The sequence below is a fragment of the Hylobates moloch genome, unplaced genomic scaffold (assembly GCF_009828535.3).
Source record: "Hylobates moloch isolate HMO894 unplaced genomic scaffold, HMol_V3 SCAFFOLD_20, whole genome shotgun sequence".
Lineage (NCBI taxonomy): Eukaryota > Metazoa > Chordata > Mammalia > Primates > Hylobatidae > Hylobates > Hylobates moloch.
In genome coordinates this window covers 50107192-50123742 of record NW_026652295.1, presented here as the reverse complement: position 1 = coordinate 50123742, position 16551 = coordinate 50107192, and the positions used below count along the sequence as shown (strand labels likewise).

At 36.4% G+C, this 16551-nt stretch overlaps 1 protein-coding gene across 6 annotated transcripts in view; it reads right to left on the bottom strand.

The window, feature by feature from the left end:
- Positions 1-16551, bottom strand: part of EFHC1 (EF-hand domain containing 1) — a 105165-nt gene that overhangs the window by 51401 nt on the left and 37213 nt on the right. For all 6 annotated transcript variants that reach the window (XR_009211241.1, XR_009211242.1, XR_009211240.1 and 3 more), the window contains 2 exons: positions 7654-7874; positions 3225-3365 (listed from right to left, as the gene is read on the bottom strand). Coding sequence is in view for 1 of the 6 variants with exons in the window: in XM_032141598.2 (XP_031997489.1) it covers positions 3225-3365; positions 7654-7874 (362 nt within the window). In the remaining 5 variants the exon portion in view is untranslated. The remainder of the gene's footprint in view (positions 1-3224; positions 3366-7653; positions 7875-16551) is intronic.

The following is a 16551-nucleotide window of genomic DNA, read 5'->3' as shown; positions in this document are numbered from 1 at the left end:
TTACATATCTCTTGTATGTAAAAGATATTACATATCTCTTGTATGTAAAAGATATTACATATCTCTTGCATGATAAAGATACATCTTTTAGGTGTTACATATCATTTGTATGTAACACCTAAAATATTATGCCAAGGAATTTAATTTATACCTAGGAATTTAATATTTTTGATGCTATAGTAAATGGTATTTTTTAACTATGTTTTCTTTGTTGCTATTTGTATATTGACTTCCCTGATGTAGAAGGTAGATTCTTTATTTTCTATATATACAATTGTTCATTTTGGATAATGACAATTTTATTTTTTCCTCTTCAATCCATATACTTGTTTATTCGCTTCCTGTTTCACTGTTCCAGCTAGGACTTCCAGAACAATGTGGACCAGAAGGGGTGACAGCAGTCTTGCTTTGTTCCTAATCTTAGAAAGTACCCTTTCAACATTTCATCACTAAGTAAGCCGTTTGCAGTAGACTTTGCATACATAACCTTTAACAGATTAAGGAAACTCCCTTTAATTCTTTTTTTTATTAAAAGTTTTGTTTTCTTTCATTTTTACTTTTTTAAACTTTTATTTTAGGTTCAGGGGTATATGTGAGTTTTATTTTTAAATCATATTAGATTGATTTTAGCAAACGCTTTTCAAAATCTAATTTTACTCTTTTATTCTGTTAATGTGATGATGTTTCAAAACTGAAATAGACTTTTTTGGCTTATTTCTCATTCTTTGCTGAAATTCTCAATCTTATTCTTTATCTCCTTAAAAATGGTAAACAAAGGTTTTAAAAAATTTTTTTAAAAATTTATTATTTAGTTATTTAGTTATTATTTTATTTTTAGATGGAGTCTTGCTCTGTCACCCAGGCTGGAGTACAGTGGCGCAATCTTGGCTCACTGCAACCTCTGCCTCCTGGGTTCAAGTGATTCTCATATCTCAACCTCCTGAGTACCTGGGATTACAGGTGCATGCCACCATGCCTGGCTAATTTTTGTATTTTTTTAGTAGACGCAGGGTTTCAGCATGTTGGCCAGGCTGGTCTCAAATTCCTGACCTCAAGTGATCCGCCCTCCTTGGCCTCCCAAAGTGCTGGGATTACAGGTGTGAGCCACTGCTCCTGGCTTAAGTTTAAGTTTCATAGTGCCAGTATCTGAAATCCCTATAAGTATATTATATTGTCTCTTATTTCTGGTCACTTTTCTTTATGTTATCTTGTCTTGTTTCTGAACATTGTATTATTAATATTGTTTTTGTGAGTGCCACACATTGTATTTTTAAAATTGTAGAAATAAATTGAAGCTGAAAATGATGTCATCTGCAGAGAATTTGTTTGCTTCTGACAGTCAGCTGGGGTTATTATAATCCAGGATCACCTTAATCTGATTTGTAAAACTGAGACAATCAGGGACTATGATAATTCAAAGCCAGACAATAGTCCCTTCAAAGATTAGCTACAGACAGACTTAAGCACAGAGGGTTTACCAGGAGCTTCTGCCTTTGACAGGCCCTAAATAGATTCCAATGTTTGTCCTCACAGGTGGGTCTTCTGGGAATCAGCAAATACGCCTAGTGGAAAAATGAACCCAAATGTCAGGTTCACTTCTGTGGTTCTTATTGTTCCCCTGGCTCTTGCTCTATGATTCTTCACATCTTGCTAGTTGTTCAGCACCTTCAAGTGCTAACACACATACACATACACATACACACAAACACACACCTTAGCAAGAGGGCTGATCCAAATTATTTGGTCTATCATTGCTAGAAACAGAAGTCCTCTGTAAATGCTTTAACTTTTTGTGATATATCACGTTTGACCAGGTTGCTTGTGAGTACAGAAGGCTGCAATCAAAAGAAATTTATCTTTTCTCCTCATTTAGCAATATCTAACACTATTCATAGCCATTTTTGTAATCGACTTTGTATTAATTTTTCCAGGTTTTTCATTATCAAAGGTAAGCTTACAATTTTGCAGTTTACAAACTCATAGGAGTTCCTTTCCCTTTTCTAATCCTAAGTATTATACTGGTTCTTCATCAAAAGAATACTGGGTTGAAAGCCAGAAGGCTGAGTTCTAGTCCTACCCCTGTCTAAGCAGCACTGGACCTGGGACAAGACAATTAGCCTTTCTGTTTCTTAAGTTTTGAAACATAAAATGGGTACAATATTATATTGCCTTACTCATGGATAATGTGTGCAGATATAAATTCTTTTGCCTACTGAACAAACAGTTACTGAGTACCTACAAAGTCTAGAAAGACATGATTCCTGCCCTTAAGGAGTTATAGTTACCATATAATAATTCAACAAGCTGCTTGAATTTTAATAGTAACTGAAAGAATCTAGTACTACAAAACCTTTATTGGTCAGAATTCTTATGGAGAGTGTTCTAGTTGGCCTACATTTTGCTGTTTGTTGTTTTCTTAAAAAATTTTGTTTTTAGCCAGAACTCTCTTTTTATTTAAAGCTTTGTACAATCATTTTCTAAAATCTATTATTCAGTTGTCTTTACCTTAGTTTTTATCTTTTCAAATACATGTATATAGTTTAAAAAGTCACCTGACACCTCCTAACCCCAGCTCCTAATTCCTATTCCCAGATATAACTTATTTCAACTTCTGCTATTTATGTCCATATTTCTAATAAAATGGTTAGGTTACTATTCTACGTTTTTTTTCCATTTTAAAGACCTTATACTTTGAATTTCTATCAGTAACTTCTCTCATACAATTCTGCTAATTAATGGGATATGCAAAATTTGAGTGTATGTCTATTTCCAACTCCATGCTCTTAACTATTAGTCACATAACCTCTCAAGATATCAGGCAAGATATCACAGATAAACGCAAAACTTACTAAGACATGGTCCCTAACCTCAAGGAAATCACAGTATACCAAAAAGCCACCACAGATACACACATGGTTTGAATTTTAAGCAATTTCATAGTTACTTAGTAAAAGAGGCAAAAGGTCTGTCAACATTTGAGGTGTAAGTGAGAGATTAATGATCTTAAGAAAGATTCTTGGGAGAGATAGGACTTCATCTAGGTCTTAGTTCAGGGGCACCATACTTAATACTATCCAACCTCCCTGAAGGCTGGGTACTAGACACAATGGTTGAGTCAACACATAACTCTGACAGCTGTTAATCTACAGCTTACAGACAAAATAAACAATTGTACACAGTACTGAGATAGAAGAGAATCTTTAGTATATAAAAATTAGCCTCACCAGTACAGCCAAATAACGAAGCACCTTGTTATTATTCACCAGCATTTTCATAACATCTTTTTTTGGAGCTTTTGGAATGAGAGCAAAACAGTTCTGAGCAGAATCTTCCACTAGTCCAAAACCGTTATAAGGAGGCAACTCCTGGAGATATATAGGAAGCAAGAAGTAAGGCAGATGCTACTTGTGTTAAGATTACATTAAAGGTAACTATAAGTTTAAAGAAAAAACTCTAGAAAATACTTATGCAAATATATTTTCTACATAAATATAGTCAGAAAAAATAACATATCACTTATCCCCTTCCTCTTTGTGGATTTTGCATCATGTTCACTGATCACAGAAGTAACTAATGATGCTCTAAAGTAACTCTCAGGGCTAGAGAGAAACTATTGCTGATGTCCACTGACCCCTTACTACAAAAGCAGGACCTAGTCCCACCCCAGTGAGGGTCCTGTGTAGCACACATTTTCTCTTGTATATACCTCCACAAAATCTTTTTATATATTATTTTCAGGAACTTTAACAAGTAAGTCCATATAGTCCCTAGTACCATCCATAACAGAGTATTTCTTCAACAACAAAGGACTATTAAATTTGTCCACGGCATACTGCTTGGAACGCTGACCCCAAAATCACTTGCTGGGACTGTAGTTAATGTGATAATCATGGCTAGAATATGACTAGTGGATTTAGCAGATGGAAAATGACCTAATTTGCTTCATTTGCAAAACCACTACTCAATGAATTTACAGGTTACTATGGACAGAGGAACCCTGAGCTGACGGCCTACATGCTAAGCATCTGAGATTTCTCTGGAGGCTAGGCAGAAACTGCATAGTGGTGGTATCTGAACTTGCTTTGCACTTGTACCAACAACACACAATGAGAGCATCCTGGCTGGGGGGCCAGTAGGGAGGTCACTGAGGGTTGAAGGATTTTGCAATAAGAAGGTAGCTATAAAGCCTCTGGGCCTTCTTCTCAAATTCCTATTGTATTTTAACAGACTTTACCTGTTTTTCCTGAATATACTCACTTCCCCTGCCTGGAATAAAGACCTTCCCTAAATATCAGTCCATATGCATGGTATCCTGGCATCTTGCTTCTCATACTTCAAGCTACTGCTTGGGTGGGTCCTGTTGTAAACTAGATGAACACTCATCTGACTATGGACATCATCACTCCTAGATACTCCTGCTCATATGATCCACTTACCAGAGTTTCTGTCTGGACATCTTCAACCAAGCTAGTAGTACACTTAGAACCCCAGAGTACCATAACCTTCAGATACTGCTTTCAGGGGCAGTCTCCATAGCAGATTAGTTCTCCTAGTTCTGGTTTCTTTCTTTTCCCTACCAGCATGCCTCCAGATGGAGCCAGCCTGACAGAAAACACATCTGGCTATTGCATTTATGTTTACTTATTCCTGATCTAGCAGAGAAGCTTGACTTAGAAGTGCCATGCCTCTCAAATTGAATATATATCCATTTCATATTTACTTCTATCCCTGCATTGGCTTGGCTCTAGCTTTATCCCTCTAGACTCTGCTACAAATTCCTATCCCTGGTTTCCATTTATGTTATTTAGGGTTAAAATGACTGAGGTATAATGACTAATAAGCGTTTGGCTGATTGGTAATTGGCATTCTATTTATCTCCAACAAATTTCATGGACAGGTGGAATTTGTTTATTATAGAGCTATTTATTATAGAGAAAGTACGGGAAAGAGACTGACCAAACACTATAATTAATGTGCTATATGTATAGATGTTTTATTATATAAAATTAGTTTTATTATACAAAGGGGCTGGGATAGAGCAACATAACCAACCAAAATCTACAGTAGACCTTCAGTTCCCCTCTGCTCTTTATCCAGGGCTTCCCTCTCTGTTCTTTACTTCAAGATAGGTTAGGAGAAAAAAAAGATGATAGTAGTAAGGATGGGGAACAAAGGTATTCTAAGACTCAAAAGCTTTCATTGGCTCAAAAGACAGATCAGGCCAGTGCAGTGGCTCATGCCTGTAATCCTAGCACTTTGGGAGGCCAAGATGGGTGGATCACCTGAGGTAGGGAGTTCCAGACCAGCCTGGCCAACATGGTGAAACCCCGTCTGTACTAAAAATACAAAAATTAGCTGAGTGTGGTGGCACGACCTGTAGACCCAGCTACTGGGGAGGCTGAAGCACAAGAATCGCTTGAACCTGGGAGGTGGACGTTGCAGTGAGCCAAGATTGCACCACTGCACTCCAGCCTGGGAGATAGAGCAAGACCCTGTCTTAAAAAAAAAAAAAAAAAAAAAAAAAAAAGGTCAAAGTCCTTTCACAAAGAAAAGGGCATCGCTATGTTGCAATCTCTCACTGCTCTACCTCCTGGTTAGATAACCATCCTTATCTATAAACTGAAGTGGTAAAATAGTTAAAATAGTTTCCTTGATCAAAATCTAAATCTGTTCTCATGGTATTTTCCCCTGTGTACTGCATCAAATGCTGCCAAGAAACTTGGGGACAGGGGGTTTATCATAATTCTTTGGGTTTATCATAATTGTTTTTCTTTTCACAATGCATATACACCAGGAGAGGGTTTATCATCGTTCTTAATCAATGAACACATCATTGATAAAGAAATCTATCAGAGAAAAAACTGACAGCAAGAGGTATTATCACCCACACTTCCTGCCAGAAACTGTATTGCCTCTGGGAACTCACAGCATACCAAAATCCAAATCCTTCTTTGTAATCGTTTCTATAAAACATTGTTTCTAAAAGTTTTGCCTAAGACATCACTTCCTTTTTGCAGAACACCTTCATAGCCAATTTTCTTCAGTCCAGTTCAAGAAACATATTACATACCTCCTATTTATTAGGCACTGTATTAGGTACTAGCAGAGAAAGATGAATAGGACATAGTCCTTGGCCTCAAGGGAGTTACAATCTAGTACAAAAGATTCAGTAGCAGATAATTTAATATAACAGAGAAGTGCTAGTAGAGGGAGGCAGAGAATACCCCAGGAATAGAGATGAAAGGCTTTTAGCCCTACCTGGAGCTTTAGAAAAGACTTCTTGGGGAAGAAGCCTACACTGGGTATTGGAGGATAAAAAAGAGCTGCATGTAAGAACAACAGAAAAGTGGTTCAAGGAGGAAGAGCACAAGCAAAAGTTCCTGGGAGTAAAACAAGATGCTCTACTGGTAGAGCCACAGAACTCAGTACGACTGGAGGCCAACTGCAAGCAAGAGGAGCAGCTGCTGGAGGGGAAGGCAGGGCCCTGGCTAGAGGTACTCAATCATTCCATAATTTTATTCATGCCTTTCTTTTGAGGAGAAAGGGCCCAGTGATATTTGACACACATAGTAGTCTTTTATGAATGGGTGTATTTTAATTGTCTTTTAATTGTATGAATAAATGTATTTTCATACGTCCATTTCATGAATGGATATCATTTATTTTGTCAATCTCCTCACACTTTATTTTTTTATAAATAATGCTACAACACATGTTCTTCCATATACGTTTTTAGAGTTCCCAAAGTATATTTCCAGGTAAAAGATATGAGATATATCTATATCTATATATCATAATAGAAACCATATTATGTATGTGTCCTATCATATATATCCAATATATTATAAACAATATGATTTATAATATATATCGAGATAGATATATAATATATATTAGATATTAGATATATATATATTATATATATTACATATAATATATATATACATATATATATTTTGAGACAGACTCTCACTCATTCTGTTGCCCAGGCTGGAGTCCAATGGCATGATCTCGGCTCACTGCAACCTCCATCTCCCAGGTTCAAGTGATCATCATGCCTCAGCCTCCCAAGTAGCTGGGATTACAGGTGCACACCACCACACTCGGCTAATTTTTGTATTTTTAGTAGAGACAAGGTTTCACCACGTTGGCCAGGCTGGTCTAGAACTCCTGACTTCAAGGGATCTGCCTGCCCTGGCCTCCCAAAGTGCTGGATTACAGGCATGAGCCACTGTGCCTGGCCAGAAAATATATATTTTATTTACTTCTAAAAATAAAACGTCTACTTTATTTTTTTCAAAATAAAATAGACAACAAATTGCCCTTCAGAAAGTTTACTCTGATTGGCTTTCCTATAAACAGTATATGAAAATTCCCATTTCTTCATATAGGGCAAACACTGGATATCGTGAATCTTTTAAAATTGAACAGATCAAACAACATCATTATTTTCATTCTATTTCATTGATTATCAGTTAGATTGAGGGTCTTTTCATAATTTTTTTGTCATTTGTATTTCTTCTTTTGTGAACTACTGTATTACATATACTTTGTCCATTATTTATCGAATATTTGCATAGAAGTCTTTTTTTCTTAAATTTCTACCTCAAAAAATAAGTTTTCTCACCGCACTAAGAAGTACTATCTGATTACCTGTTTTACCGGAGGTGGTTCCTGCTTGCTCACATCAATACGTGGTAAATCAGTGATTCCAAACTTCTCTTTGTAATACCGTCGAGTAAATGGATCACAATCATAAATGAAGAAAGTTCTCCCAAGGATAGTGAGTGACTTCCCAACAATGAAGTCTTTAGCAGTATACCATTCCAACACTTCTTGGTCAGAGATTTCTAGCACACACTGAGGGAAGTTCTCTAATATAAGATGGTGTTAGAGAGAAAAGAAGAAGGAATGAGTGTGTCAAGAAAGACTTGACACACAACAGCCAGGCATTCTTGAGAACCTGAGGGAGTGCAGTCTTTTTCTCTGGTCAAGGGTCAGGGTCTCCCCGACATTCCCACTAGCACACTTGGCTGTGTATTTCCATCTGTTGATAGGACACATACATAATATGGTTTTTGTGAAGTCTCTCTCCCATATTCAGCTCAAACTATCACTATAAATCACTAATTTTAGCAAATTAATGCTTAAAATAAATCACTACAGGAGGAAAGAACAAATGTCCTTCTATAAGTATAAAGTCTTAGCTCTAGGAAAGATCCAAGTCATTTAGCTCAAATCCCCACCCATTTATCCATTCATCCAACAATTACTAGTGACCACCTACATCATGTACTAGGTGCACTGCTGAATACTGGGATTACGATAATTAACACTGTAGATACAATTCCTGACTTCATGGAGAATATACTCTGTTTGGGGAGACAGACACTAAAAAATTATATAAATAATGGTTTCATTTCGGGTTGTAATCACTGCTATTAGGACAGTGTAAGCTAGTCCTGGAGACGGGGGCAGGGACAGTCAATGAGATGATGACAATAATCCATTCATGTGGGAATAAATAATTTCCAAATGTAGAATCAATCTTGCATTTGTGGAATAATTCCAGTCTTGTCTTACTGTTTCATGAGAACTAAGGATTAACTTGTTCAAGATTGATTACCTGCAGCCTGGCATCCAAGGAAATCTTAAGAGTCAGTCAGTTCTAGTAGAGTGCCACATCTTATAGTTGTAACCACAAAGCTTTGGCACAGAACCCTGATCACAAGGGGGATGAAAAGTAGGTTGATGTTCTCCTAACTGGTAATTACTGAGACTGAAAAACTGGAATAAGGCTAAGTTTCTGCTATAACAGGCATAAAAGTTTGAACTCCAGCCCTTGATCATGGCAAAGGAGGGCTTGGTATTTCCTTAATAATGCATCTTATTAATAACAGCTCTATAGTCCAAGGGATCTGTCTCCCTATGTCTATTCCCAACCCTACTACCTCCCTTTGAGCTTCCCCAGGAAGTGATGGGCAATGGGGGACATAGCTTGTGATTATATGAACTTCCCTTAGTATACAATATTCCAGGAGATCTGGTATATGTGTGTGTGCTGTCCAGCCATCTGCCTTTGTTTGCTCAACAAATTATTTTTTCATATAATGCTGGATCAGGTTTACTGATATCTTATTTAGTATTTTTGCATATATCTTCTTAAGTGAGAATGACTGTAGTTTTTCTTTCTCATGATGACTTTGGTTTCACTGGCCTTTTTAAATGAAAGAATTAAGAAGTTCTTCTCTCTAAAAGGGTTTGTGTTAAGCTTAGAATTACTTGTTCTTTAAATGTTTGTCAAAAATCATCCGTAAGATTATCTTGATCTGCTGGATTTTTTGTGGGAAATGTTTAAACTAAATCTATTTCTTTAATGGTTGAAGATATTTGGTTTTCTATTTCTTCATAAACAAGTTATACTTTTTTAAAACTTTGCTCATTTTGGCCGGGCACGGTGGCTCACGCCTGTAATCTCAGCACTTTGGGAGGCCGAGGCGGGCGGATCAAAACCATGCTGGCTAACACGGTGAAACCCCATCTCTACTAAAAATACAAAAAAAAAATTAGCTGGGCATGGTGGCAGGGACCTGTAGTCCCAGCTACTCAGGAGGCTGAGGCAGGAGAATGGTGTGAACCCGGGAGGCAGAGCTTGCAGTGAGCCGAGATCAGGCCACTGAACTCTAGCCTGGGCGACAGAGCGAGACTCCGTCTCAAAGACAAAAACAAACAAAACAAAACAAATAAAAACAAAAAAACACAAACAAAACAAAGAAAAAACTTTGCTCATTTTACCTAAGTTTTTAAATTTATTGGCATAAAGTTGTATTATTATTTTATTTTATGTTTAATGGCTATGGCACTTTAAAGAATGCTTTTTTTTTTTTTTTGAGACAGTCTTGCTCTGTTACCCAGCCTGGAGTGCACTGGCACAATCTCGGCTCACTGCAACCTCTGCCTTCCAGGTTCAAGCAATTCTCCTGCCTCAGCCTCCCAAGTAGCTAGGACTACAGGCTCGCGCCACCAGGCCGGGCTAATTTTTGCATTTTTAGTAGAAATGGAGTTTCACACTGCATTAGCCAGGCTGGTCTTGAACTCCTGACCTCAAGTGATCTGCCTGCCTTGGCCTCCCAAAGTGCTGGGATTACAGGTGTGAGCCACCACGCCCAGCCACTTCTTTCATTTTTAATATTGTGTATATGTGCCTTCTTTTGTTTATCCCTTCATAAATCTTGTCTATAGTTTGTCACTTTATTAGTCCTTTCAAGGAGATGACTTTTGACTTGACAAGTCTTCTTTGTTACCTTTGTTTTCAATTTCATTATTTTCAGGCTATTTTATGATTTCCTTCTTTTAATTTCTTAATATTTTAATTTTTAAATTCTTTAGATTTCTAACTTTTTAAGAAATATACCTAACTTATTGTCATCTTTCTCCTTTCTTAAGTAAGCATTTAAAGCTATATATTTTCCTCCAAGTACATCTTTTTTTAAGAGTTTTAAGAGTTTTTGCTACCATTCAGTTCTAGGTATTTTCTGACAATATTTTTTTTTAACTCATGGGTTATTTGAAAATATGTTTTTCAATTTCCAAATACATGGTTTTTTTTACGTTATATTTCCAAAATTGACTTCTAACTTAATTTTGTTGAAAATTGGGTGTTGGGTAAGTATATATATATTTATTAAATGAATAATAATATTATTCAAGTCTTATACATGTTTATTGGTTTGTCTTTTTGATCTAATAACTATTGAAAGAAATGTTTTAATGGCTCGCACTATTATGGTGTATTTTTCCAGTCTCATTGAATAATGGTGCTACAGATTTTTCTTATATTTTGAATCCATGTTATTACTGCATTCAAGTTTAGAATTATTATATTTTCCTAGTAAATAAAATATTCTTGCAATAGGTAATGATCCTCTTCATCTCAATCAAAGCTTTTTGCCCAAATATCTATTTGTATTATACTAATATAGCTTCATCAGTTGTTTTATACCTCATCAGTTTCTTTTGCTATTTATTTGTCTTTTTAAAGATATTTGCCTACATCTTAAGTATGTTTTTAAAAACGCTTTTATACATTGTTGATGGGAGGGTAAATGAGTTCAACCACCATGGAAAGAAGTGTGGTGATTCCTCAAAGACCTAAAAACAGAACTACCCATTCGACCCAGCAATCACATTACTGGGTATATCCCTAAAAGAATATAAATCATTCTATCATAAAGAAACGCAAGCGTATGATCACTGCAGCACTATTCACAATAGCAAAGACATAGAATCAACCTAAATGCCCATCAATGACAGATTGAATAAAGAAAATGTGGTATATATACACCATGTAATACTATGCAGCCATAAAAAAGAATGAGATCATGTCCTGTGCAGGAACATGGATGCAGCTGAAGGCCAGTATCTTTAGCAAACTAATGCAGGAACAGAAAATAAAGTACCACATTTCTCACTTATAAGTGGAAGCTAAATGATGAGAGCACATGGACCCATGGGAGGGAACAATACACACTGGGGTCTATTGGAGGGTGAAGGGTGGGAGGAGGGAGAAGATCAGAAAAAATCACTGATGGGTGTTAGGCTTAGTACCTGGGAGATAAAATAATCTGTACAACAAACCTGCATGACACAAGCTCACTCATAAAACAAACCTGCACATGTACCCCTGAACTTAAAATTAAAAAAAAAAATTTTCAAAACTTGTTATATATTTAATCCTATCACCCTTTCCTATGCTATTACTGTAATACATTTCAGTTCTACTTTGATATTTTTAACTCTCACAAATTCAATATTGTTCTTTTAATTTGTATAGTTAATGATTATTTAGGTTTATCCTACTTTGCTATTTTCTTTATTCACGACTTTTTGTATCTTAGACTTTACTTCTGCATTCATTTTCTTTCCACTTGAAGTATACTCTAGAATTTTCCCAGTAAGGGTCTGCTGCTAGTAAAATCTGTTTTGTTTGCCTGGAAATGTATTTCACCGTCTTCCTGAAAGACAGTTTCTCTAGGCATTAAATTCTATTTTTTTTCTCAGCACTCTGAAGATATTATTTTACTGTCTTCTGGTAATCACTGTTGCTACAGAAGTCAGTTGTCATTCTAACTTCCATCTGATATGGGTTACCTTTTTCTCTGGAGCTGCTTTCATGATGTTTTTGAATCTAGTGTTCTTACATTTGACTATGACATATCTAGATAGGAATTTATATTTTTACAACTTTACTGAGGTGTAATTGACTACAATAAGCTGCACATTTTTGGAGTATACAATTTTGATGTTGCTTGACATATGTATTTACCCATGAAACCATCATTACAATCAAAATAATAAACATCCAATCACATCCAAAAGTCTCCTCATGACCTTTTATAATCTAACTCTCCTTCTCACCATCCTTACGCAATCACTGATCTATTTTGCTTATTTATATTGTATTTTCAATAATTTTACACCAATGGAATTATATGGCATGTATTTTTGCCTGAATTCTTTCTCTTAGCATAGTTACTTTGAGATTCGTTCATGTTGTTTCATACATCAATAATTGTTTTATTTTTTAGTAGTATTCCAAAGTACTGATATACAATAATTGTTTACTCACTAACTGTTGATAGACAGTTGCATTCTTTCCAACTTTTGGCTATTATTAAAAAAGCTGCCATAAACATTCACATAAGTTTCTGTGTGGACATATGTTTTCCTTTCTCTTGGCAAATACCCAAGAAAAGAATGGCTGGTTTGTATGGTAGATACATGTGCAATTTTAAAAAACAAACTGTCAGCTGGGCACGGTGGCTCATGCCTGTAATCTCAGCACTTTGGGAGGCCAAGGCGGGTGGATCACGAGGTCAGGAGATTGTGAAACCCCGTCTCTACTAAAAATACAAAAAATTAGCTGGGCGTAGTGGTGGGCACCTGTAGTCCCAGCTACTCGGGAGGCTGAGGCAAGAGAATGGTGTGAACCCAGGAGGCGGGGCTTGCAGTGAGCCAAGACCGCGCCACTGCACTCCAGCCTGGGCGACAAAGCGAGACTCCGTCTCAAACAAACAAACAAACAAACAAAACCTGTCACGCTATTTTTCCAACTGGTTATTTCAGTTTACCTTCCACTAGCAGTGTGTGAAATTTTCAGCTGCTTCACATCCTTGTCAACACTTGGTATGGTCAGTCTTTTTAATTTTGGACATTCTAGTGGGTATACAGTAGTATCTTACATGGTTTTAATTTGCATTTCTCTAATAAGTAACTATGGTAAATATCTTTTTGTGTGCTAACTTGTCATACATGCATACTTTTGGTGAGGTATCTATTCTAATCCTTTACCTATTTTTTATTTGGGTTGTTTTACTAAGTTTTAAGAGCCACTTTATATATCCTATGACAAGTACCTTGTCAAATATGTTTTACAAATATTTTTCCCAATCTTTAGCTTTTCCTTTCGCTTTCCTAACAGTGTCTTTTGAAAAGCAAAACTTTTATTATTTATGTATTTATTTTTAAATTTTAGACTCGGGGGTACATGTACAGGTTGGTTGCACAGCTATATTGCATGATGCTGAAGTTTGAGCCATTGATCCTGTCACCCAAATAGTGAACAGAGTACCTGATAGGTAGTTCTTCAACCCTTGTCCCTCTCCCTTACTTCTTCCTTTTGGAGTCCCCAGTGTCTATTGTTCCTGACTTTGTGTCCATGTGTACCCAATGTTCTGTTTCTGTGTTAATTCACTTAGTATAATGGCCTCTACCTGCATCCACATTGCTGCAAAGAATATGATTTTATTTTTTATGGCCATATAGTATTCCATGGTGTATATGTACCATTAACACATTTTCTTTATCCAATCCACCAGTAATGGGCACCTGGGTTGATTCCATGTCTTTGCTATTGTGAACAGTGCTGCAATAAACATGAATGCAAGTATCTTTTGGATAGAACAACTTATTTTCTTTTGGGTATATACCAAATAATGGGATTGGTGTAGTTCTATTTTTGGAGAAATCTCCAAACTGCTTTCCTCAGGGGCTGAACTAGTTCACATTCCCGCCAACAGTGTATAAGCATTCCATTTTCTCTGCAACCTTGCCAACATCTGTTATTTTTTGACTTATTAATAATAGCCATTCTGACTGGTATGATTGCATCCCTCTGATGATTAGTGATATTGGGCATTTTTAAAATGTTTGTTGTCTATTTGTATGTTTTCTTTTGAGAAGTGTCTGTTCATGTCCTTTGCCTACTTTTCAATGCGGTTATTTGTTTTTTTTCTTGTTGATTTAAGTTCCTTATAGATTCTGGATATTAGACATTTGTCAAATGCATTGTTTCAAATATTTTCTCCCATTCTGTAAGCTATTTCCTCTGTTGATAGTTTCTTTTGCTATGCACAAGCTCTTTAGTTTAATTAGGTCCCAATTCTCAATTTTTGCTTCTATTACATTTGCTTTTTTTTTTCCCTGCTCTGAGACAGGGTCTCACTCTGTCGCCCAGGTCTATGATCCATTTGGGGTTAACTTTTATGTATGGTGAGGTAAGGGTTGAAGTTTATTTATTTACTTTTGCATAGGCTATTGAATTGTTCCAGCACCTTTTGTTAAAAAGACAATCATTTCTCCACCAAATTGCTTTTTTACCTCTGTCAAAAATCAAATGACCTCATATGTGTGCATCTATTTCTGGACAATTTGTTGTATTTCATTGATCTGTATGTTGATCTCATCAGATTGTAAAGTCTTTGAGATATGTGGCTTATAGTAGTTTCAGATCTCCATTGCCTAGCACGGTGTTTCCTTCATCTATATGGATGTTCGATTAATATTATTTGGATGACTGAGTGAGCCAATAAAGATGCACAGAAAGTGAGGAAAAACATTCAACTTTCTGGAACACTAAAGGTCTAAGGGGTGTTCAAGATTCATCTAACAGGCCAGGGCAAGATCAAACTATGAAAGCCAGTCTGAAGGATAACTAACATATTCAGACTTTCAGAACCTGGTTCCTTGGGTTCAAGAGCTGAGTAGAAAGTTTTGGTAAGCCAAAAAATGTCCTGTTTTGACATTACCTGCCACCTATTGGTAATATGCAATTGCCTTTGACAAAGAAATAACTTTCAGAATTTCTGATATTTTAACTCCATCCATTATAAATATATAATTTTGATTTATCTTAGCTACTTAAAAGGAGGCCCTGGTTGAGAGGACTTTTGAAAGTTACTCCCATAATTTCCTATTACTGTCTAATACAAACTCTCTGCCTAGCCACCATCTCTTGGGCGCCCCCAAACATGCCATACTTGTTCCTAATTCCCAATCTTTGCTCTTGTTCTTCTTTCTAGTGTGCTCTTTGTTCTCTGCCATTCTAAATCTGAGTCTAATCCCAGCTCTTCCACAAAGACTTCTTTAGTTTTTCAGGCCCACACGTTTCTCCTTCTGACCTCGGTCTGCATGACTTAACTAATTACATAATCAGATAATCTGGTATACTAGTGTTATTACTTAACAGCTTTGTGTATTTTATATGCCTTGTCTTCTTAATGACACTAGAAATGACTGAAAGATAGGATTCTGGGAATGGGAGTTACATTTTGTCCTCCATAGCATTTAGCATGTGAAATGGTTCCCATAGCAGATTATTTACCTCTTGTTTAATTGAGTTTAATAAAAATCACCCATTGGATAAATGCCTTTGAGAGTCAACTAGACATCATTCTTTTAACATTACCATTCTAGTTAAAGGAATTATGCAGCTGATGGGAACATAGCCTTTTCTGTACCTCATGAGTGATACCTTTTTTTCTTTTTTTGAGATGGAGTCTTGCTCTGTTGCCCAGGCTGAAGTGAAGTGGCACAGTCTCCACTCACTGCAGCCTCTGTCTCCCGGCTTGAAGCAATTCTCCTGCCTCAGCCTCCTAAGTAGCTGGGACTACAGGCACCTGCCACCATGCCCAGGTAATTTTTGTATTTTTTAGTAGAGACGGGGTTTCACCATGTTGGCCAGAGTGGTCTCGAACTCCTGACTTCAGGTGATCCTCCCACCTTGGCCTCCCAAAGTGATGGGATTATAGGCTTTAGCCACATATACATAGTATATTTCCTACTTTTATTTTTTTATTTATTTATTTTTTTTATTATTATACTTTAGGTTTCAGGACATAGGCGTGGGCAAGGACTTCATGTCTAAAACACCAAAAGCAATGGCAACAAAAGCCAAAATTGACAAATGGGATCTAATTAAACTAAAGAGCTTCTGCACAGCAAAAGAAACTACCATCAGAGTGAACAGGCAACCTACAGAATGGGAGAAAATTTTTGCAACATACTCATCTGACAAAGGGCTAATATCCAGAATCTACAATGAACTCAAACAAATTTACAAGAAAAAAACAAACAACCCCATCAAAAAGTGGGCAAAGGACATGTTTCCTACTTTTTAAAAGAACCCTATATATGTCACCAGGCTGCCTCTCCATGCAACTTTGATAAAAAAATTTTTAATTGGGAAATTATAGAAGAGGATAATTATATATG